Source organism: Penicillium mononematosum (genome assembly GCF_028829835.1).
Source record: "Penicillium mononematosum strain IBT 11891 chromosome Unknown utg000003l:1.0-8172316.0:1.0-8177699.0, whole genome shotgun sequence".
Lineage (NCBI taxonomy): Eukaryota > Fungi > Ascomycota > Eurotiomycetes > Eurotiales > Aspergillaceae > Penicillium > Penicillium mononematosum.
In genome coordinates, this window is record NW_026643273.1 from 1319597 (window position 1) to 1342028 (window position 22432).

The following is a 22432-nucleotide window of genomic DNA, read 5'->3' on the forward strand; positions in this document are numbered from 1 at the left end:
CTTGGGGGGGCTGCTGTGGGCACTAAAAGTTCTGCCGAGGCGGTGTGCTAGTAATTTTCGATATCGCATCCCACTTTACGGAGGGGAGTCATACCCCGATTTCGTTTGCTTGCAATCCGACCCGGACTTCCCTTTCTCCCCTTTCACTGTCTAGTCAGACACTCGTTCTTCAACATGGCTAGCCAGAATCCCAGCGACAACCCCGCCTTCGAGGGCGCTGCCCCTCAGACCCTGCCTGACCGCACTCAACCCCCCGCTGAAGACAAGGCGGGTGAGTCAAAGAATGCCGCCAAAAAAGCCGCCAAGCTCGCGAAAATGCAGGCCGATAAGGCTGATAAGCAGGCCTCGAAGAAGGGAGAGAAGGGTATCGGCAAGCCAGAGGCCAAGAAAGCTTCTAAGAAGAAGGTTGATGGTGCCGCTTTGATCGGTATTGATGTCTCGAAGGAGGAGGACTTCTCCGGCTGGTATCAGCAGGTTCTCACCAAGGGTGATTTGCTGGACTACTACGATGTCTCGGGTTGCTTCATTCTCAAGCCCGCGCTGTTCTTCATCTGGGAGGAGATCCAAGAATACTTCAACAAAGCGATTAAGGGAATGGGTGTCAAGAACTGCTCTTTCCCTCTGTTTGTGTCTGAGGATGTCCTGCAGCGGGAGAAGGACCATATTGAGGGCTTTGCCGCTGAAGTCGCCTGGGTCACTCATGCGTATGCTGTCCCTTAACCCTATAATGCCTTTTTCAATTGAACTATACTGACATATACTCCCAGTGGCTCGACCCCCCTCGAGAAGAAGATTGCCATTCGCCCTACTTCGGAGACTGTGATGTACCCCTACTACGCCAAGTGGATTCGTAGCCACCGTGATCTCCCCCTTCGTCTCAACCAGTGGAACTCAGTCGGTATGGTATCCATTGTTTCTCCATACTCTCGAAATGTTGCTAACGTCAGTAGTGAGATGGGAATTCAAGCACCCTCAGCCACTCCTCCGTTCACGAGAGTTCCTGTGGCAAGAGTAGGTTTTTGACTCTTATTTCTGTTCAAAATGGCATACTAACAATTCGCAGAGGTCACACCGCTCACCTGACTGAAGGTGCTGCCCGCGAGGAAGTCTTGAGCATCCTTGACTACTATGCCAAGATTTACGAGGAACTCCTTGCCGTGCCTGTCGTTAAGGGCCAGAAGACTCAGAAGGAGAAGTTCGCCGGTGGTAACTACACCACCACTGTCGAAGGTTACATCCCCGCCACTGGCCGTGGTATTCAGGGTGGTACATCCCACGGACTGGGCCAGAACTTTAGTAAGATGTTTGGCATCACCGTTGAGGATCCCACCTCTACGGTCGATGAGAAGAAGCCCCCTCTGCACGTCTGGCAGAACTCCTGGGGTCTGTCGACCCGCTCACTGGGTGTCATGGTCATGATCCACAGTGACAACAAGGGTCTCGTCCTGCCTCCTCGTGTGGCGGAGCTCCAGGTTATCATTGTCCCAGTCGGTCTCACAGCCAAGACTACCGAAGAGGAGCGCGAGAAGCTCAATGCCGAGGTCGACGGTCTCGTCGCCGTTCTCGTTGCTGCCGGCGTCCGTGCCGACAGCGACAAGAGCAGCTACTCCCCCGGCTGGAAGTTCAACCAGTACGAGCTCCGCGGTGTGCCTCTGCGCCTTGAGTTCGGCCCCGGTGAGTCAGCCGGTCACTTTGTTACCACCGCCCGCCGTGATATCCCGGCAAGGATGGCAAGGGCAGCCTCCCGATCCCCGAGCTGGCTACTGGCGTTCCTGCGTTGCTTGAGACCATCCAGTCTGACCTGTACAAGCGCGCCAACGAGCAGTTCAAGGCTCACCGCATCAAGATTACCAAGTGGGATGACTTTGTTCCCGCTCTGAACAACAAGAACATCTGCGTTATCCCCCACTGCTTGACCGAGGAGTGCGAGGACCAGATCAAGGACATGAGTGCCCGCAAGGCCGAGGAAGACTCCGGCGAGGCTGAGGATGCTAAGGCCCCCAGCATGGGTGCTAAGTCTCTGTGCATTCCTTTCGAGCAGCCCGAGGGTCTTGAGCAAGGCGTTACTCCCTGCTGCAACCCCAAGTGCCAGCGTCTTGCTGAGAAGTGGTGCATGTTTGGCCGTAAGTTTCTACTCCCCTGGTTTTTTCTCCCCTACAATTCATGGCAAGACACTAACTATCTCAATACAGGCTCTTATTAAGCTATTACGTTGCATCCAGATCAGGACTTTCGTCTGCTGCCGCCAAAACTACCATGCAGTCCGAAACACCAGTGGTCGCTACCACCGAGTATTGAGGGCATTGTATTTTGCGACACTCTCCAGTGCATAGTGAAACAAAAGTCGGAGTATCAGACTATATGGCATTTTCTTCTGTGGGTTCCAAGGCGTCCCTTCAATATGTTGACTTGTCAATGTGGAGTTTAGGGGGGAATGGCAGGTAGTGGCAATGATATTATGAAAATGAGACATGTCATTATTGCTTTTCTATGATTTCGTTTATTCCTCTGTGTGGCTTTTTTGATATCGGCAATCCCGTAAACTAGTATCGCACTAGTAGTAAATAGCACATATATAAATAGCACAAGATATCAGCCCAGGAGGATCCCAAATCCCGAGAGCAAAACGCTGAGCCTTTACACCCAACGCGAAACAGAAAGTTGATACTCCGTACCAGAAAGGAAAACAGTAAAAAAATGATAGAATGAATTGACCACAGTACTTACAGGATAGCGGATAAACTGAAATAAACTGAAATTGGCAAAGACTCAATTCATGATGGAAGAGACAATTATCTGTAGAACGAATAATAGGATGTTGATAGATGCAGCAAACGCTATGGAGTTTTAATATACTGGTAATAATAACGACAAGAATATTGACACGACAGGAACTCCGGCCAAATCATGCAACCACGGTATTAGGACAAGAGAAGGAAATAGTTTGAGGTTGGCAGGGTCTGAGACAAGACAAGTGAAAAATAGATATGGTGAGAGATAGACTAGGGTTAATATAGACGGGATATATGGATACAATGTGTATGAGTTGGACAGAGAGAAGGATTGAGCGCCGCTATGTCGGAGGTCGATTCGACAGGGCCAAGAGAAAATGAGTGGAAAGGACTGGAAGGCTTTTTTGGAGAAAGCAAGAAAGCGAGAGAGGGAGAAAGTCATGAGAGCATCGTTATCATGCGGCAAAAGAGAAACATCCCCGCCTGGATTGGTGAATCATACCAAAAGAACGTTGATTCCATCCTAATAAGCCTCAACCGAGCGCGAACGAAGCTGCATGCGAGCACGAGACAACGGCGACAAACTATTCCCGTAGTGGTTGGAGGAACCACCGCGGCGAATCTGCTGCGGCCAGTACATGAGTTTCTGCGCCTCATCAGGCGAAGCAGCATCGATGACATAGCGGACGTTGTTCTCGTCGACACCTTCAATCTGCACACGCGGCGGGGGAGTCGGGTTGGGCAGGTGAATGATATCATCGTCACTGTCTTCATGCGAGGTATTACTCGAAGGAGCTGAGTGAGCTTGCATGCAGTAGACTGTCGCGGGGGCAAGAGGCACATCAGGGGGCGAGCAGGGCATGGTGGCGAGGTTGCCGGTGGATTCCGATTGTCCTCGTTTGCGGGATACAGAAGGCCCTGCACAGCCGCCGGTTGAGATAGGTCGCTGTTCACTGCTTGCGTGCAGCACGTCCAGGTACGTGATTGGCTCTCCGGATCCGGGGCGGGTGATGATGGGGTCTTTGTGGGGTTGGAATTCGGCCAGGAAACCTGGGGTTGGGGCTGGGGCGTCGGTGTGTCGACGGCGAGTTGGGGAGGAGACTTTTCGTAGGAGGCGGTCGTAGCCGACGCTGGTTGAGATGCTACGGCGGGTTTCGGGGTTTCTCTTGTGCTTGTACGAGTTCTTGCTCATGAGGCGGTTCTTCGCTGAGAGGCTTCGGTGGAGTGCGGTTGATGGTCTGGAATCGTTGCTGAACTCAGCTTGGTCTGACGAGGGTGTGAATGGAGGCCCTGGGGCAGGTACGGGGACTCGGCGGAATGCCTCGTGGGAATTGACCTCGCGGACTATGGCGTCCTGCAGCGTCTCGTAAGTTGGGTGCGAGCCTTGGGCGGACGTATAAGCCTTGCTGAAAAAGTCCATCATGTCCGAGGCTTTGAAGCGTGAAGATGATTTTGGGGGACTGATTGGACTGGGAACTGGCAGAGGACTGTTCATGACTTCTGCAATGCTAGGAGCCTGCTTCCATTCGCAGGTTGAGGGTGTTGGCGGCTGGATGGCACGGTGCGCAATCTTTGGGCGTCCTTGGGCAGCTAACTGCGTATTGATGGAGAGACCTCGCGCGTTCTTTTTAGAGCTTAGCTCTGATAACTGTGGCGGAGGGAGCGATCTTTGTGTCGTGTGAGCTATGGTAGCAGGTGGTCGTGGCACCGAAGGAGCCTCGGCGGCGCCAGCACTATCACCCATTGGGGTAGGAATTGTAGGACTGTCAGGCAGAGGAGTGTTGCTCCACCTTTTGCCTTGTTTGTAGGCAGGAGGAACACCCAAGCGCTGGACAGGAGTTGGGGGTGCATCTTCTTGAGGGACAAAGCCTTCGTCCGCAGACAGGCTCGGTGCAGATCTCCGGGGTCTAAGGTAATTTCCAAGGTGGGACTGTGATCGTGGAGATGAAGTGCCCGAGCCATCGTCTGGGGAGAGCTTTGTCCGTAGATTTTCTGCTGATGCCCAGCTAGGCTTCCCTGGATCCCGCTTCCTGGCTTTGCGCCGTTGGCTTTCTGGAATCCGTACTCTACCAGGCGCAGCTGGCGATGACCGAGAACTTAAGTGAGACAAAGAGAGATCGGGGCGGCTATATTTCGCAATGTTTCTGTCGGCCACATCCTCTTGGTATAGGGCCGAAAGTATACCCGACCTGGCGAGTCCATTCCGATATTGAATCCGTAGAAACCGGGTCATGTTTCGTTCCGCAACATCTTCATTGTATGCGCTGGCAGGAGGAGAAAGTGGTTCCGGGGTAGTTGCTTGATTGTGCTCCGTAGAGCATAGAGCAGCCATCAAGTCGATATGGCGGCCATTTTGGGGTTTGGGTGGCGCGAAATGAGAGCTGAGAGGCCGTAGTTGGGATTGAGAAGATGTCGGCCGTTCCAGTCGATCATGTAGATCTTCGAATTGCTTCTCGATCTGATCGAAATGATGAGCCACATCTAGTGACCGCGAATCTCTGGATGAGAAACCGCCCTCAAAGTGACTTCGTGTAGGCGAGTCAACCGCCGTGTGAAAATAGGGTTGATCTATGTCACAGCCCTCGAGTCCAAGGCTGGTTGCCGGGCGAGAAGCCTTGTCCGCCAGGAATAGTCTCTTCAGTCCAACCATGTTGAAAATTCGAAGTAGATAGTAGAATTGAAGTAGATATCAAGCGCAAAAGCGGTGCGCAATTGGAAAACGAAGGGCAATGGTAGTGTAGACGGGAGAAATATAAAATAGAATAGTGTCAAGCTAATGATCAATGGAGCGACGAGACCAGCGGTCATCAAGGATTGAACAAGTTGATGTCATGGCATCCAAGCTCGAGGAATTGAAGACCATCATATCATAGTGGAAAGGGAAAAATAAAGAAAGCCAAGTCAAAGACACACAAAGTTCCCAGAAAAAAGTAGAATAGGGCTCCAGTACGGAGTAGTTATCCTGTCAAAGCAGGGTGCAGATCTACCGGTCCTGTGTCTGGATCAGGGGGGGAAAGACCCGGTCTTCTCCATCCTAAGATATGAGGCGTGACGGTTCCAACGCTAAAATTTTAAGGATAATCGTTGTATGCCTTTTTTCTTTGTTTGGAAATTTGTCTCGGTAATTCCCGGCAATTGCAGCTCGAAGTCTTTCTATCCCTTTCGAGTCTTGAGAGACATTTTTCTCCAACACTATCTTGCTCAAGAGCTGCATCAGAATGGGATTCTGCAAGTGGACATTTCCTTCTCAGAAAACGTTTAGGCTGCATAATAGGCTGAGAGCCTGAGAGCTGCCCCATCCGAGGCAATGATCCACACGTGAAGTTTTTTTGACAGGATCCATCTCGCTGGGTGATGGGCGAGAATCTTCTCCGGTGACTTCCCAGAGACATCCACTATGGATCGTGCGCCAATCAGCGATTCATCGGGAGGTTCGAATACCTAATTATGTCGAACGGGAGAGAGCGATTGTGGATTGGGGGCTTGAATTGTGGCATACGATGGAGCTTCCAATTTCCGCGCAAGCCAGTCATTGGTGCGACGAGGTGATCGCCAGACCGTGAGCCGTCTATATAGCGGGGACACACGAACCGAACACCATTTTTGGACCGGGCTGTGATTATTTTTGAATACTAAAGTCGGATGGAGCAATCCGAAAGGCTGATTTGGAGGGATTCAAAGAAAAAGCAAAAGTTAGAGGCGGATCTCGGATTCCTTTCCGTAGTGTGTTGTTGGACGTACGAAGTACGGGGTACTACCGAGTATGTTGTACGTAGTGGTATGTCGTACTCTGTTCGCTCTCAGGGGCAAATTGAGCCGATCTTTCATGTTCTTGCGAAAAATAAAATAAAAAAAACGCTCCAAGTGGAGTTCTCGACTCGTTCAAGTTCTATTGTCCGTAGTCTGTCCTCCGTACTTTGTGCAATAAATTGTACCATGTACGCATCGTGTGTTGTTCATCGCGAACTCCTTAGATCCGATGTCCCACGATCGATCGATTCCGATTCCATTTTCTCGATTCCGATGGGTCTCTTGTACTAGATCGTCGTAACTTGATTAAGGGGGAGCCATTAACCGTCGAACGTTGAACTCCATCCCTTTTTTCTTGGCCTTTTTTTTAGAACATAAAAATGCATTGTCTAATTCAATTTGACATCTATTATCCGTAAACATGTGCAAATCTACGGAGCACAGAGTAGCTACCCCGACCATACTGTATGTATTATACCCTGTACGAGTAACTGCAATGAAGTCCACCTTTAGGTACATAGTTTGATCTCTTCGATGGACAACGCCGAGAAAAAAAAAGACCTGCAGAAAGACATAATGCTGACGGAATATCAATATAAAAGCGAGTAGGAACTTGTTGAAAGCTTAGGCCATCTGTCTGCAACCCCACCGAGCCTACGGAGTACTTTAAGAATGATGCTACTAGTAGTGGCATATGTGTCGCGTGACTGGATGGATGTCAAAGCCGCTCTACCTATAGTTATACTACGTAATACGGATGGAGTAGGTAGGTTGCCTCGTCATATGAAAAGGAGTCGTATATATATATATTGTCTGGTAGTCTGAGTTAAGCTTGTGTAGTGCCCCCTTTTGTATACGTGTAGTCGAAATACACTTAGAGGTACATACTCCGTACATGGCTGGAGATATTGGATGAAAAAGCCATCAATTGATTCATTCTATGGGCTTGGCATTATAGGTAGTAAAGGGGTCTGGTCAAAGACACTCTCCACCTTCTGCATAGCCCGGTGGTCCAGGGGGATCTCCGGCAAGGGCCCCGTCAAGAATATGGAGGCCTATTGCGACAATAGACGATCCACAAGAAGGCACAAATGTAGAAAACAGAGATAAGTTATACGAAGAAGGTTGTGGTCACGGCAGACAACATGAACTGTATCCAAGTTGTGTTGATGTCGCACCTGTGGCGAAATGCTACATCTTCTTGCTTTTTAGGGCATCATCTAGTCCTGTGACACAGCTTCAAATTGATTTTTAAACAGAAACACCTAAAAAAAAAAACTAGCTTATTGCTACATCAATGATAGAGCCTGTAAACTTCATTCATTCGTTATGTGGTGTGACTATCTTAGACTTAGGCAAAAGACCTAGCGATAGATTCTCTCACAGCCTCGGCCAAGACAGTATTAGCGCCACGAGCTGCATCAACAGCCCCGTCAATCAAAGCTTCATGACCCGTGCGCCCATCGTTTTTGTCAAGAGCCGCCCTTGAGCTATCACCCTTAAGCCAGAGTTCAGTAATCTCATCGCGCGCAGGCATGTATGCTACCACACAAGCCGACAGAATCGATCGATGTTCCGCCGGGTCAATGTCAAGCATGAGTCGGGGAGCAGACGATGCCGACTGACTTGAGTCATCCGAGACCAGAGCAGCAACACCACCGGACACAAGATCAAGACAGTCAATGTGAGCATCCGCAATGGCGGCAGAAGCCGCTGTGATACAACCGGCAAGAACGTTCATCATTCCCCATGATGCATCATGCGAGTCGGGAGCATCGCCCCACCAACGGTCATCCTCTGCTTCAATGATTGTAAGAGTAATATCCAGACCACTCTTGGGCCAGCGCTCGGCAATGATGGCGCCACGGAGGGCGGTCTCTAGATGTACGCCAAGGTCACGCTCGCTGGCATCACGGATATGTCCTTTCCGCTTGCGGGCGGCGAATGGTGCGTACTTGACATGAGTGGTGAGAACAAGGTTGGGTGAGAACGCAGCAGAGCGGGGGAGCGGCTTTGGTCCGTGGACAGTGCAAGCCAATTTGAGTGCTGAGGAGGGCGGGATCAGAGATTTGGGGTTGGAGCGGGCGGCGGCGAGGGAAGCGGATGGTTCAAATTCAAGGTATGAAGAGCCTGAGGCTGTTGGAATCAATCCTGTTTTGAGAACTAGAGCATTGAGGGTTAGCTGCGATCAACAAGAAAGCTTGTCGGCGATTCATACAGATTTTCCGTAGTTCGGTGGGTTGGCGCTGGCGCTGGGCGCGGTTTGCGACGCCTGTTGAGGATTCTTGGAGGGATGCAAAGACTGGAGGTCTTGTGCCACCAGGTGGCCCATTGATACGTCTTCTATCAGCCATTTTAGGTGACTTGGCGCAATACTGAAGCTGTCGAGAGATCGCAATGGTCGAAGTCCCAGAAACGGAAATCTTGGGAGTTTGCACTGTTTGTAGGCCCCACCGCCTAGCGCCGTTTGGCTTTTTGGCGACTTTTCTTCGACTTTTTGCTCTTCCCTTTCCTTTCTCTTCTTCACACACATTCTCGATCAGAGGAAACTCCTTCTAATGTCGATGGAGTTGACTCTTGATGATAATTGATGTATTTTACTCTATCTGCCACTAACATGCTATATGTGAGTACCCTTCAATCCCCTCCAACCCCGTCTACATGATCGAGAGAGTTCCAACTCCTGTTTGGCGACAAAAAATGGGCCATGAACAAAACATGCATCACCATCTGATAATGACAACAAACTTCACTATTGTTTCTCAATATTCCACTGCTATGCATCAGGGACTAACAATTGATTAAAGACAGGACCAAAAACCCTCTTCACTTGTTTTCGAGTCCATGGGGAAGGAAGCTCTATGAAAATTTCAACTAATAAGGTAAGACAACAATTCCTTTTCTCTTTTCCCACCTGCACTCATTATGATGAGAAAACATTTTCAGTTCTGCTTCTGCAAAATTTTTGAAGATAACAAAATACCTTACCAAAAACTCCTGATCCTTCTTGAGTCATTATCATTGTCTTTCAACCATCCTCTCAATGACAAGAGTGCTGACAAGTCAAAAGATCTAGCTGTAATCCATATAATTGATGCTCAACCTCATCATATACCCAAAAGGTACATCATTGTCTCTGTTCCACTGCACGTCTCCCCCAGTTATTATGATGACAACCAGTCTATCCATTCAACGACCTCTTTGAGGACCGCCCCTCAGGTTGCACCCAAGCCGTACAGCATTGTGAGGAATACAGGCTTCGATCCACTGTTTTCCATCTCCCTCATACTGGACCTCTTATGCCTTCTGGTGTGAAAGGGAGGAAGGTTGTGGAGCCTGGGAACTTTGGGCATGTCGTCGTCTGATTACGTTCCTTGCATTGTTGTCTTGTCCGCGGCATGGTACTGCTATACTTGGCTTGTGTTGGTTTCCTAATGCTGGGCTGCTTATCCGTCTTGGGTGACAGTTCGGTGCGAGGGGCCAACAGGGGATGGGATGAGTTAACCGGCTTGACTGAATACTGTATATGCTTCCACTTTTGCTTGCAACTGTGAAGCTACTCGTGCTTGTTTTGCTCTTTTGAGTCTTGGGACTTGCGCTGACAGCATTTAAAGTTTTCCCTAGGTCTGCACTTCGGAATACCATAATATATAGTATGATGCACATGCGTATTAACATACTTGCTTTATGAAATAACCTTTTTGTAGTACGTAGTCCAGTAACCGAGTTTCATTGCGTATCCCATGAGCATGAGGCATAGCTGTTCCTGGCTGAGTGGTGAGCTGCATCTATGTCAATGCTCGGGTATGATTCCCTTAAACTGAGCTAGGAGCAGATGGTTGAAGTTGGAAGCTATCTTCTGGAGGTATCATACAAGCCCCGCTGAAGATAGCCACTTTTGCCTTTGTATATTTTACGGCATTACAAGCAGTTTTACGTCTGGTTCTCGCAAGAGTCCTAAAGAACGAATTCAACGATCACAAGCAAAGCAATAGATTTCTCCTAAAGCTCTATACGATGGAATAGAGAAGAAAAAGTAATCGGCTCAGTCAAAAAGTCCCCAAAAGATGAAAATCACCCCTGCCACCCACTCAACCCCTGAAGTCTAAACAAAATCACCATGGGAATCATTACCTTGAACCTCGCATGATCCATTACATGCAAGGCAAGTAAACCAAAACAGGACAACTCCTCTTTGCTTCAGAACATGATCTTATCTTAATTATGACAGCTCTTTTTTTTCCGGGGTGTTTTCTTGTTGTAAAGCATCAATCGTCGAGCGCCAAATCCACTTGGAATTGACGCATGTCGTTCAACTCAAGTCGTCTCCTGCCATCATAAATGTATGGCTGGTTGGCACGTATCAGGAATCTGCCTCGAGGGTTCATTCCTTGCTCTCCTCGAGTGGTGTCGTCGTGCCATTGGATCTTGACATGCTGTAGGGAGCCTGCATCATACTAGTTAGCTTTGGTCCAACGGCCTAAGTTTAGCCGGGGCTGTTTGATACTTACGAGAACTTTCTTGGCATTGCATATTCTCCAAGCCAGGTTCCGCACGTTGCCATCGGCCTTGACAACCTCAGCTGCCAACTCGATACCGAACCTGCGTGACGGGGGTCAGAATATGATACATCATTGGAAGGAGCATCAAGAAAGGTAACTTACATCTGATGAACAGCAAAGACAACACGCTTGGCAAACTTTCCATCCCTCTCAACAAGGGTACCGAACTGCTCATCAACAGTCTCCGGAGCGATTTCAGGATCACGATCGAAACAGTTACGAACAACGGGCAACAAGGCACTCTCAACAGCCGATTCCACGAAAGAATCGCCGTCAGAAATAGTTTCATCCTCATCGGACCGGCGGATACGAATCTCAAATGGTCTTGAGATAGCCATGACATTGTGCATACCGTTGTGGTGGTAGCGAAGCTCAAAGACACCCTGGGTCCAGAAAAGCTTGTCGCCAGCAAAAACGATCTCACCAGATGCGAACTCGCAGGGGTCCTGGCCCTGACGCTCGGACGAGGGGATAACAACATCACTAGTGAGGATACCCTTTTCGCATGTTAAGTTGTCATATGCACCTTCGTTGGTCGCGACCCAGCGGCCTTGCGATGACACACGAGTAACCTCTCGCGATGTATTGTCTGTCACACGGTAAAGGCCAATCCAATCCTTCTTGCTGTGGTGGAGCGGGGCAGTCCATTTGACCCTGATCTGGGAGCCGTATTCAAATGTCAAGTCCTTGAGATCGCCACGGCGGTCTAGGGGCATGCGTGCGTTTGCACCTTCACGACCCTTGTTCTTTTCGCTCTCCTCGAAGGATAGAGCACTGGTACCTTCAACCGACAGAGCATAATCGCGGACGTCGAAGCCAGCCAGGTCCGCATCAATTCGGGCTATGGTGACGCGAGCAGGGTATTTCTGGAAAAGCGCAGTGGTATCTTTGACAAAGGTGTTGACTCCCGCGGCGAGTTTCGGTCGGGCATTATCAAGCATCTCCTCGATGAATTCGAAGGAGTCATCGAACATCTTATCAACACTTCCGTGCAATTGCTTGAGAGAGGGTGGCAGGGACCGCTTCAGACTCTTCACAAGACCCGCATCCTGGCGAAGGCTACGACCGTACAGCTTCTGCATGTGAGGACGCTCGACGAACTGAATGAAAGCCAGACTCAGGATGTGGCTCAGCAAGGCGAGGAAAGTGACGGCCCCGCTACTGGTGATGAGAACAGCACCCCACACGCCTGCGAGACCTAGAACGCGCTCTGGGTTGTTGAGGAAGCGGTAAATGCCGTTGTAGGTGAGCTTTGGAGAGTCATCGAAAAAGAAGTCTCCGTAGAACCAGCCAAATTCACCGAGAGACTCGTAGATGCTGACCGAAGTCCAGATTTGCAGACTGATCAGGCCAGCTCCGAGCACATGTCGGAACAGAACCAGACCATAGCCCCAATCTGCCGGGAATGTGTACATCTTCCACACGGCAGCAATAAAGCTAGAGTAACACAAGATCATGCTGAGATGATAAGTGCCCTTCCATTGGTTCCACGCTTCCTGCGGCGTGTCACCATACTTGACGAAGTGCCTGGTCCAAGACTTGGTGTTGGACTGGTTCCGAAGGATATACCCAATACCTACGGAATACCAGATCCTGGAAATGGCAGCGAGGACCACGAACAGCAACTGATACCATGGTGTAGAGGGTGTTAAAGCTGTAATAGAGAATACAAGAAGTTGAACCAGCATGATCGATGAATCCGTGGTTCTATACAAATCCAGGTTGTGCAGCCCCAAGAGGTTGTGGACGGGCTGCGGCGGCTTAACCGAATACGAATATGTCGCGTTGGGAGTTTGGTCTTCAGACGGAGTTGGCGCTGTCGGAGTGTCTAAATCGGTGGGCATGGTGGAAGAAGAATCCGCACAGGTAGAAGAGCGCTTTCTGGGTGGTGGCGGGTTATAAGTCTTGTCGATGTGCGGGTTCTCCACAAGAACGAGGAAAGCGAATTGTGCTGCATGGGCAATGATCGAGATGAACAGCACTTTATAGCTGGCTGCCATCAGAGAGATTCCGTAGTAGCCCGCATAACCAACCGAGTACATGGGATGGGGTGCCATTTCGAACACGCCATCGAAAGTCAATTCTTGGTCAATGAGGTAGAAGAAATCACCCCAATACCAGGCATAATCCTTGACCACTCGATGGGCATCTAATTTGACCCAGAGGTTAAACAGCACTAACACGATACCTGCGGACCACCGGAGAACAGTCATGAGAATACTCTCGTCAACGGGTTGGTGACCACAAGCTATCGCGAAAAGGCAGTAAGAAGTGAAGTCACACATGAGGATCAAGTCCACAAGACGTCTAAAGACAAGCCAGGTGTTGTATTCAATTGGAGCATTGTCGAACGAGTAATCCTGCGGGATCTTGGTCTCCAGTTCCCGTTTGATCCAATTATACAATTTAGGGTGGGGGTTCTCCCCAGTGGCTGGGTTGACAAAGACTTTGGTCTTCTCCGCCCATCGAATTAGTGTCTTGTGGTGCGACTGATTGTGAAGCAGCCACCCAATTCCCGCATTGTAAGCCAGGCGCCAGAACAGGTAGGTGACTGCAAAGATGGGGATTTTGGCCCCCGCAGGGAGTGCCCAGAGAAACAGAATATGTCCCGCCAATAGAATCAACACCACAAGATCACCAAAATTCTTTGGCTCGGATGGCAAAAGTAACTGGGAGACCATGTCATGAGTCTGAGGGACCGTAAACACTATGACACGTCGGACCCGGTTAGTAGCGGACTTCTTGACAAAATACGACGGAAGGCTCAAGTGCATGCAGATAAACCCTGTATTCAATTGCAAACATAATTAACACACAGCGGGCTTACCTGTTCCATCGGGAGTTCTCCCAAAGGTCTTTGATGCTTTGCCATCTTTATCCTTGATCTCCATTTCCCCAACGGCTGTTAAAGCCTCGCGACCGACTGTTGAATCGACGCGTGTATTTCTCTCACGTAGCCCATCAGTATCCTGATGGGCCCCTGTTGAAAGGCCTTGATCCATGGTGTGCCACGTTACAAGGGTGTTGAGAGAAGGGAAACTGTTGAGACAGAATGTGACGACAAAAGCATGTGATACTCGAAAAAGCGGAACTATGCTTAGTCAGTACCAACGGAAACAGGGTCCTATTTTGTTAGGGTTTTGAGTGACAATGGGAGGTATCTCTTTCTCCTTTTTGCTTTCAGGAAAGACAAAGAAAAGAATTTATCGAGGAGACCAATTATTATTTATATCAATCCCGACAAAGAGTGGAACCGTTGAGACTGAAGTCTCTCAAGAGATGCGGGCCTCCGAATGGAGCGGAAGGGGAAAGAAATGGAGCCTTCGATCAACCGACGCTAAGTGGCTTTAGTGCTCTTCGCTACTTGTTGTTGGGAAAGACCTCGTCTAATTCTATTTTGAATTGGCTTTGGACACCCACATCTCCTGTCTATCCATTCATCTCTTGCCCCATATGTATACAACACCGATCAACAGCGGGGTATCGTGCAGTGCGGCAAGTGCGGCAGAGCCTGTGGGAGTTGTGCGCTCCAATAGCATATACCGTATGCACTTACCGTCTGCATAGATTGATACGCGCATTTCCCTTTGAGCTCGAGCCCCGTATATAAAATGCATTGTGATCGTGTCTGCATGTTCCATGGACGAATGGGACGATCCATGGCCAGTGGAGTACTTGACATCATCCAATCTAAATCCCTGGTTGTTGACCAGGGCCGGGATTGAAACCCCTCGTTATGATGTCCAGGTACCGTTGATGTCAATGCCTCCCCAAGATTGATAATGGATACTCATAATAATACACTGCCGACCTCACTGGGTTTTATTATTTACTACGTGGTATGCAACGGGTGATGATCAATCTGAGCTGCAGCACATCCCCGCTTCTTGTCCTCGCAGCATTCTGCATGCAGCCTTTCGGCCTGTTCTACTGGGCCACGTCCATGCTGCAGTGGAGGCGCTTGATCAAGACTCTGCCCCCCTGGCTAAGTGCTGACAGGGCCCGGGGATTATTTTCCTGTGGGGCTATTTATTGTCGAGTAGTTTCCATATGTCCACGGTTAGGACTTGCATATTTAAATGTACAAAGTACGCAGAACCCGCCTCGACCTGAATAGGCCTATAAGTTAGTGATAGGCACGTCCTGCGGGATTCGAACGTCTATTTCGGCTTTGTGGGGTCCGTCCCGATGTCATTCCCATGGAATTCAAGTAACACACACCGTCAGAGGCCTCAAGCCCAGCCTATACTGAAGCATACTATTCTTGACGATGCCCCGCCCCGCCAAAGGTTCTAGCCCTGAAGGATCCTGAAGGATCCGGGGCCACTTGGGCATTGCTGCCTTGTTACATAAGCCAACGGTGCGATACCCCTGGACGTGTGCTCGTGTTTCTTCTCCTCTAGTCACCGGAACACTCACGCGTAAGGAAGATGAGTGTATTTAAAGTATGGATGAGATGGCGACCTCTCAATCAGAGAGAGGCCGAAACGGGAGAAATCCAGCGGGAATATGGCCAGCATCACAGCAATCCGCAGTCGTGCGTCTCCATCACGTCCCCTCTGCAAGCTAAAGCACTTTCGACCCGAGAAAAATCCTGGAAGAGTGGGTTTTCATTTGATGGGATCATTGAATGTAATGATAACAACCACCTGGTATTCAACCGCGTCGTTGCACCAATCATTCCAGAAGTGCTGGAGGGCAACTCTTGTAATTTCTTTGCATACGGCCACTCAGGTAGCGGGAAATCCCATACCATGATCGGCTACGACTTTGAGCATGCGGATGAATTTGGGCTTTGTTTAGCTGCTGCACGTCAACTGAGCGCTGCGCTAGAAGACATCAATTCGAAGGACAACAACCACCAATTCGGCATTGGGCTCCGTGTGTTTGAACTGCGGAAGAATATCGCTTTCGATCTCCTCAATGAGCGGAATGAGTGCTTTGTCCGCGAGGGATCCGATGGCCGGGTCCACATCCGTGGCGAAACGGAAATGCTGGAGAATGGAAAAGTGAGAGTCCGACCAATTGCTACGAAGGCATGTTGGAGTTTCGAAGAGCTGCACCAGGAGCTACAGAAAGGCCTGAAACATCGCAAGACTGCGACATCGACGGTGCACGATCAAAGCTCACGCACCCATGCCGTGATCGAACTGGAAATCATCACTAAGGATCTTCTCAATGCGCGTGATCAGGTGGTTGAGCGGCAATCTGAGCTTGTTCCTGTGGGGAAACATGCAACTGATGTTTATATCGAGGAACAATCTCGCGCAGTTATCCAGACTGACGAGGGCAAATTCGTTCCGAATCCTGATTATCAAATGGATCAAGCACGCGTCGATGCCGCAGAAGCAAAAAAAGCCGAATTCGAGACTCGCGTGAAAGAAGCAGAAGAGCATGAGTCTCAAGTGTTTGCAACTACCGCTCGCACACATCGATGTATTGGTGGGAAACTTGTGTTCGTGGATCTGGCCGGCGCTGAGTTCCTTTCCAGCACGACTGACTCTGCGCTCAAGCAAACCCCCCAAGAGAAGCAAGAAGGCAGGCAGATAAATACTGATCTCCTCGCGTTGAAAGAAGTGATCCGAGCCCGATCGAGCAAGAAATCTCGTATCCCGTACCGCTCCTCTCCATTGACCATGGTGCTGCGGGAGCACTTCGAGGCATCCACCGATACTCATTCTGCCATGATCTTGACTGTCTCACCGGAGGCCAGTCAATATACCGCAACGACAAATACACTAAAATATGGAGATCTGGTTGGCTTGGCAAATGGACATAAGAGATAAGGTGGTTTGCTATAGAGACGGGGTTCTCAAACCATGCATTATTCTCCAGTTGCTTTGCCTATTGTCTACACAGTATGTCCTATTATTCTTCAGTGTTTTATAGTTTCAGTTAGCATAGCGATCATATGAAATGAAATACTTCACTCTCGGCTTCTATACACTTGCGCGCTCCGACACCGCAGATATGCTTTGCCCCGCCAATCGCATCCGGTTTTTAGTCATCCCCGCTTATCAAGCATCAGTCCGCCACCGGACATCGAATTTCTCTATTTCTTCCAACTGCATAACATTTATCTTATTATTTTCGGTCGCTTGCTCTCATTCTCATTGCCACACAGAGCAGCAATCTAAAATGGCGCCCTACGTGGAGGAGTTCGAGGAGTCTCTAGCAGTCTCGTCCAAGGTGCCACCCAGCCTTGTCGCTCCCGAACCAGGTACGCATGCGCAGAATCATTGCCACAATATACACACACTAACTCTCAGTAGAACACTGCCCAGGCCCTGAATCCGAGCAAGCTGGTCAAGGCGATGCCTGTGCCGGTTGCCCAAACCAACAGATCTGCGCCACCGCGCCCAAAGGGCCCGACCCCGACATCCCGATCATCACTGAACGACTCTCTCAAATACGACACAAGATCCTAGTCCTCTCTGGAAAGGGAGGGGTCGGCAAATCTACGTTCTCAACTCTCCTCGCGCACGCTTTCGCCGCCAACCCAGACTCCACCGTCGGCATCATGGACACCGATATCTGCGGGCCTTCGATCCCCAAGATGATGGGCGTGGAGTCAGAGACTATTCATATCAGCAATGCCGGCTGGAGTCCGGTCTGGGTGACAGATAACCTGGGCGCAATGAGCGTTCAGTTCATGCTGCCCAACCGGGACGATGCGGTGATCTGGCGCGGGCCTAAGAAGAACGGACTGATCAAGCAATTCCTCAAAGATGTGGACTGGGGCGAGCTGGACTACCTGATTGTCGATACACCTCCCGGAACGTCTGACGAGCATCTGTCTGTCAACTCTTTACTGAAAGAGTCTGGCGTTGACGGTGCCGTTGTCGTGACTACCCCGCAGGAGGTCTCATTGCTGGATGTTCGCAAGGAGGTCGACTTCTGCCGCAAGGCTGGAATTAAGGTACTGGGCTTGGTAGAGAACATGTCTGGATTTGTCTGTCCTAGCTGCACCCACGAGTCGCAAATATTCCGAGCGACAACTGGCGGGGGTCGCCGGCTAGCGAAGAAAATGGGAATTCCTTTCCTAGGTGCTGTGCCTCTGGATCCCCGCGTTGGCATGGCGTGTGACTTTGGCGAGAGCTTCGTGGATAACTTCCCGGAAAGTCCCGCGTCCAAGGCGATCAAGCGCGTCGTGCGCTTGGTGGGACAAGCAGTTGGGGGAGAACCCGGATGATGTTCTCCCGGAGGATGTGGTTGATTAAAGTGCTTTTTCTTCTTGGCTTATTTACACAGCGCGGTGCATATGGGTAAGGTTTCTGTGGAATACCTCGGCGTTTGGGACATACATTGCATAAACCATGACTTGATACGATTGGCCAAAATGGCAAATGAGCACATACATATTCACCAGAAATTTGACTTCACATCTCAATTATCTAATCGCTTCCTTGGCCCTTAATAGGCCGCATACACCAAAGCCAATTGATCGATCTCATCCGCGGCTTGTCCCATGAAACCCACAACCGCAAAGCCATCAGGGGCAGTAAATGTCTGGCAATTATCAGTTGAAGTGCCCGCCTCCAAGGTCTTACCAGTACTGGTAGTAGCCTTGATATAAAAGTTGCGAGTGTGGTTATTATGCTCCCCAGTACAGAGCTTGGTCTCCGTCCAATACTCCCCAGAGGCCAGGGTAAGAGAGGCCTTAGTGCCACCAGTTCCTCCATGGCTAAACGACGTGCCATCCTTCAACTCCAAAGCAACGGAATCCAATCTCTCCGCACCAGAGAAAGTAATCACAGAAGCGGCAGGCGACGAAGGAATACTTGGCAGATCACTAAACCAGGTCCCATGCGGACCACCAGAGAACTGACTTTGTCGCAGCGATGACGAAAGCGACCAGGTGAAGTTCACAAGAATCGGGTTATGGTCCGCGAGTATCTCGCCCAAATACTTGGGGTCTGTGTTTGTGAACTTCTCGCTGGCATAGACGAAGCTGTCTGCCTTGAGCGACACAACGTTGGACCCCCGGTACAGCACTTTATCAACCGTCTCGCAGGTCTGAACAGAAGACGGATTCTCACATACCAAGGCATCTGCCCCAGCAGTGGGGTAGACACCATCTTTCTCAAGCTCGACCCAGGGGTCTGCGAGGGTATTCTGGGACTTGAAGACGCGAATGGCCGTGTCTTTGGCGCGCGTGTAGCGACTGTTCGTATCGCCCATGACTACGACGGCGTTACCGGTCGACCAGGTGTCGATGTAATCTGCGACTTGCTGCAAGTTGGAGTTCCGGGCAGTTTCGTCTTCGTCCTCGGTGCTTGGCTGGAGTCAGTCATGAGGTCAATTACAACTTGAGAATAGCTTGTACTCACCCAGCGTCCGCGTGGAGGTTGTAGAAGTCTACATAGACTCCATCGGCCGGGTTCCAGCGCATGAAGGTGAAACCCTTCGGGGTCAAACAGTCTGAGCTGGATGCATCGGAGCATTTGTTCCATTTCACGCGTGCGAAGTCTACCCAGTTGTAGTTGGAGATGGTGTTCAGACCACTTCCGATGGCCGCGCCGCCAGAAGTAGCGGTCCGGTAGGCGTGGGTATCTGTTTCATAGATGTAGGCATGGTAGTTGAAATCCTAGAGGGTGGTTAGATCGATTGGTATACTAGGAAGACTGGGTGGAACGGCACCTCCTGCATGTTGATGATATCGTAGCCATACTGTGAGAAGTAGGTGCCGAGCAGCTTGGCATTTTCGACTTTTGTGCCATTGACATCGTTCGATTGGAGGATGGATGGCAGGCCTGCGACGTTGAAGCTCAGCGCAGTGAATTTACCGCTTGTTGTCGCTGCGCTGGCTAATGCCGGCAGCAGAACGCTTAGAAGGATGGTCTTCATCTGGAAAGGATACCTCAGCTGTTCAAGATGCGATATATCATAAAGCAATTAATAGATTGGGCTGTTGACATGAGTTTCCAAGGTGATCGGGGAAGCTTATATAGGATTTATTTACTCCGTGGCATAAATCGAACTAATGTGAGACCATGTTTTACGCTAAGGCCGCAATAAACGGTATAATACCCGTTGCTGCACATGTACAGCCGATTGACAATGATTGGCAGTGTTATTTCCCCTTTCCTCTTTGATGCATATGGAGACAGGGGAAGCCTCGGAGAAATGGTCCTGCAGAAATGCTCACGTTAAATCAAGTTCAGGGGTAGATTAACTAGCTCAAGTTGTGAAAGTATCAGTCTTAGCCTGCTTCCATGATCTTTAATAGGCTAACGGCCTTGAAATAAACATGCATGTTCTTTATTCAAATACCGCAAGTATCCCGCAATTGGACATGTTTCAAGATGGTGTCTTAGTGTCCGGATCATGACCTGATGATAGGTCAAAGGCGATATCCATCTAAGGTCAAATAAATGAACTACATGCGAGATTGTAGGCAACGAAGAAACCATAGGCTTGGTATGGATATAAGCTTGCAGCGAAGTGGCCATCACGGCGACAATGCCCTAGGTCCGGAACTGGTTGGAATGGTGTATATACCAGGCTAATGATCTCTATATCATTTGATCTCTGTATCATTTAGCCTGAAATGTGCCAATCCTGAATTGCTAGACCAGTTAGCACCAGTTAGCTTTTGGCATTGATCTCATCGACTTCTTTGTCTATGCTCTTGTGTTGGTCTACAATGTTCTCTTTGTCGACGATCGTCTTTGTAATTACTATTTTCGCACTTGCTGTGCTCATTATTCTCGGTGTCTTCGACTTCGACTTCTTTGTCTACTTGTTAATCTCTATTTAGGATCATGACCTCGGCTTCCGTTAACATTGTCTGTCTTGTTCCAGTGCTGATATTTCTGTCGACTCTTTGTGCTAAATGTTTCTCTTTTCGTCCCCTTTGTATGTTACTTGAAAGGGATACTCACGGTCGAGTATGCGCCACCTACTTAACTCACATCTATATAATCCTCGGCATGTCTCTGTATCAAATGGACAAGTACAAGCTCATCATTCATCCTTCAATACAGCACTCGATACTCTATTCAATAACCGGTATTCTAGTTTTATAGGTTCCGATCAAATCCAATATATACGCAGCTATGCCTGGTTGTTGCTTGTTGAATTGTTTCGGTATCTGCCGCAATCGCCGCCGCAGATCCCCAGGCTTTGGTCCTCCTACCGGCGATGACCCTATAGAGCTACAATACATAAGCCCCCCCTGCTCCAGTAGGCTTGCCCGCCTCCAGCCCTGTCGTCCCTCCCAATAATCCTGTTTTTGCATCCTCTCAGCCTGGTTCCATCCCAACCGATAACCCTAACGATTATCAGTACGGCGAGCGCGAGATGTGGGGAGGCTTGCGACAAAGATGGATCGATGATGCAAACGAGCCCAACTGTACAGTGAAACCGCTAAATTTTGAATTTAGAAGCCTGACCCATGGTGCACACAGGTCCCAACGATGGACAACAAATTTCAACCGCTGGGGACCAGCACCCATCGGTCTTCGAGATGACCTCGAGGCTTGTGGGTTCCCTACAGGTCCTGAAGATTACCACGACATCAAGATCTCAAAGAACTCGTCCACTCCGCACCCTAAAAGAGGTTCGGGAACAAACTTTTACCATATCTCGACCGCATTAGGGGTTATTATCCTGAGAAACGTTGAAAGATACGATGGACCTTGGTGGAGTCAAGTCGCCCTTGCACAGTACGATACTCACTTCGCGCGGAATATCTTGAGACATATTTACCTCGAAAATATTATCAACACAGATACCAGGGACTTCATACAAGACCTTTGGGCTAGAACTCAACCAGCTGGTTCCCAGGATTTCCAGCGATCTTCAGCATCACAGAACCAAGTGGTCTGGAGCTTTGATACCCCCGAATACAAGGCCATTCTAGGCACACAGCTTGGGAAAGGAGCGGCGGCTGTTGTTCTGTCGGCGTTCCCTAGAGGTACACATCGTATCACCAGAGTCGTTGTCTGGAGGAAAACTATCATGCAGATACGGTTTGATATTGAAAATAAATCTTACCTTGAGACAGGTATACAATCATAGGAGGATTGTGCGTCCATTCAACAGCCCTCGCAGTGCATGCAATTTGATTGTCTTAGCTGTGTGAGATTTAGCAGCTCTTGTTTTTCTTCAGTTAAGTCTTGTTTATTTGATAGAGAATGCTTCGAAATACAGAAATATATATTGTTTTCACTTCCTCAAAGAACTATTTCCCAGTAGACTTCAAGGGAGGTCCCTAATGTAGACAATAATCTAGCTAAATGACCATATGTAATATTCACGCCATTCTCCATTTAACCCTCTATGCTCATAACCAGCTTGCCCTGATAGGAAAATTTACTCATCACACCGATATTTTACCAAAAGTCCGCCCACAAAAGCAATACTATGACATTTGTAGATATGCCA

General features: G+C 49.4%; 8 protein-coding genes across 8 annotated transcripts; 4 read left to right on the forward strand and 4 right to left on the reverse strand.

The window, feature by feature from the left end:
• Positions 1-174: 174 nt before the first annotated feature.
• Positions 175-2203, forward strand: N7519_005420 (proline--tRNA ligase; the record flags this gene model as incomplete). Its single annotated transcript, XM_057292196.1, has 6 exons — positions 175-704; positions 768-898; positions 951-1011; positions 1064-1678; positions 1741-2123; positions 2193-2203. 6 exons carry the CDS (start codon positions 175-177, stop codon positions 2201-2203), a joined length of 1731 nt encoding a protein of 576 aa, XP_057147007.1.
• Positions 2204-3255: 1052 nt separating this feature from the next.
• Positions 3256-5382, reverse strand: N7519_005421 (uncharacterized protein; the record flags this gene model as incomplete). Its single annotated transcript, XM_057292197.1, has 1 exon — positions 3256-5382. One exon carries the CDS (start codon positions 5380-5382, stop codon positions 3256-3258), a length of 2127 nt encoding a protein of 708 aa, XP_057147008.1.
• A 2451-nt stretch (positions 5383-7833) lies between these two features.
• Positions 7834-8836, reverse strand: N7519_005422 (3' exoribonuclease family protein; the record flags this gene model as incomplete). The annotated part of the gene is made up of 2 exons (XM_057292198.1): positions 7834-8645; positions 8701-8836. 2 exons carry the CDS (start codon positions 8834-8836, stop codon positions 7834-7836), a joined length of 948 nt encoding a protein of 315 aa, XP_057147009.1.
• Positions 8837-10866: 2030 nt separating this feature from the next.
• N7519_005423 (phosphatidylethanolamine N-methyltransferase) lies at positions 10867-14046 on the reverse strand (the record flags this gene model as incomplete). The annotated part of the gene is made up of 4 exons (XM_057292199.1): positions 10867-10929; positions 10994-11084; positions 11147-13751; positions 13872-14046. 4 exons carry the CDS (start codon positions 14044-14046, stop codon positions 10867-10869), a joined length of 2934 nt encoding a protein of 977 aa, XP_057147010.1.
• A 1428-nt stretch (positions 14047-15474) lies between these two features.
• Positions 15475-16830, forward strand: N7519_005424 (kinesin family protein; the record flags this gene model as incomplete). The annotated part of the gene is made up of 1 exon (XM_057292200.1): positions 15475-16830. One exon carries the CDS (start codon positions 15475-15477, stop codon positions 16828-16830), a length of 1356 nt encoding a protein of 451 aa, XP_057147011.1.
• Positions 16831-17182: 352 nt separating this feature from the next.
• Positions 17183-18236, forward strand: nbp35 (Fe-S cluster-binding ATPase; the record flags this gene model as incomplete). Its single annotated transcript, XM_057292201.1, has 2 exons — positions 17183-17264; positions 17317-18236. 2 exons carry the CDS (start codon positions 17183-17185, stop codon positions 18234-18236), a joined length of 1002 nt encoding a protein of 333 aa, XP_057147012.1.
• A 221-nt stretch (positions 18237-18457) lies between these two features.
• On the reverse strand, positions 18458-19891 carry N7519_005426 (endonuclease/exonuclease/phosphatase family protein; the record flags this gene model as incomplete). The annotated part of the gene is made up of 3 exons (XM_057292202.1): positions 18458-19319; positions 19375-19631; positions 19685-19891. 3 exons carry the CDS (start codon positions 19889-19891, stop codon positions 18458-18460), a joined length of 1326 nt encoding a protein of 441 aa, XP_057147013.1.
• Positions 19892-21102: 1211 nt separating this feature from the next.
• Positions 21103-22066, forward strand: N7519_005427 (uncharacterized protein; the record flags this gene model as incomplete). Its single annotated transcript, XM_057292203.1, has 2 exons — positions 21103-21172; positions 21231-22066. The coding sequence occupies 2 exons, from the start codon at positions 21103-21105 to the stop codon at positions 22064-22066; spliced, it is 906 nt and encodes a 301-aa protein (XP_057147014.1).
• Between the last annotated feature and the right edge of the window lie 366 nt (positions 22067-22432).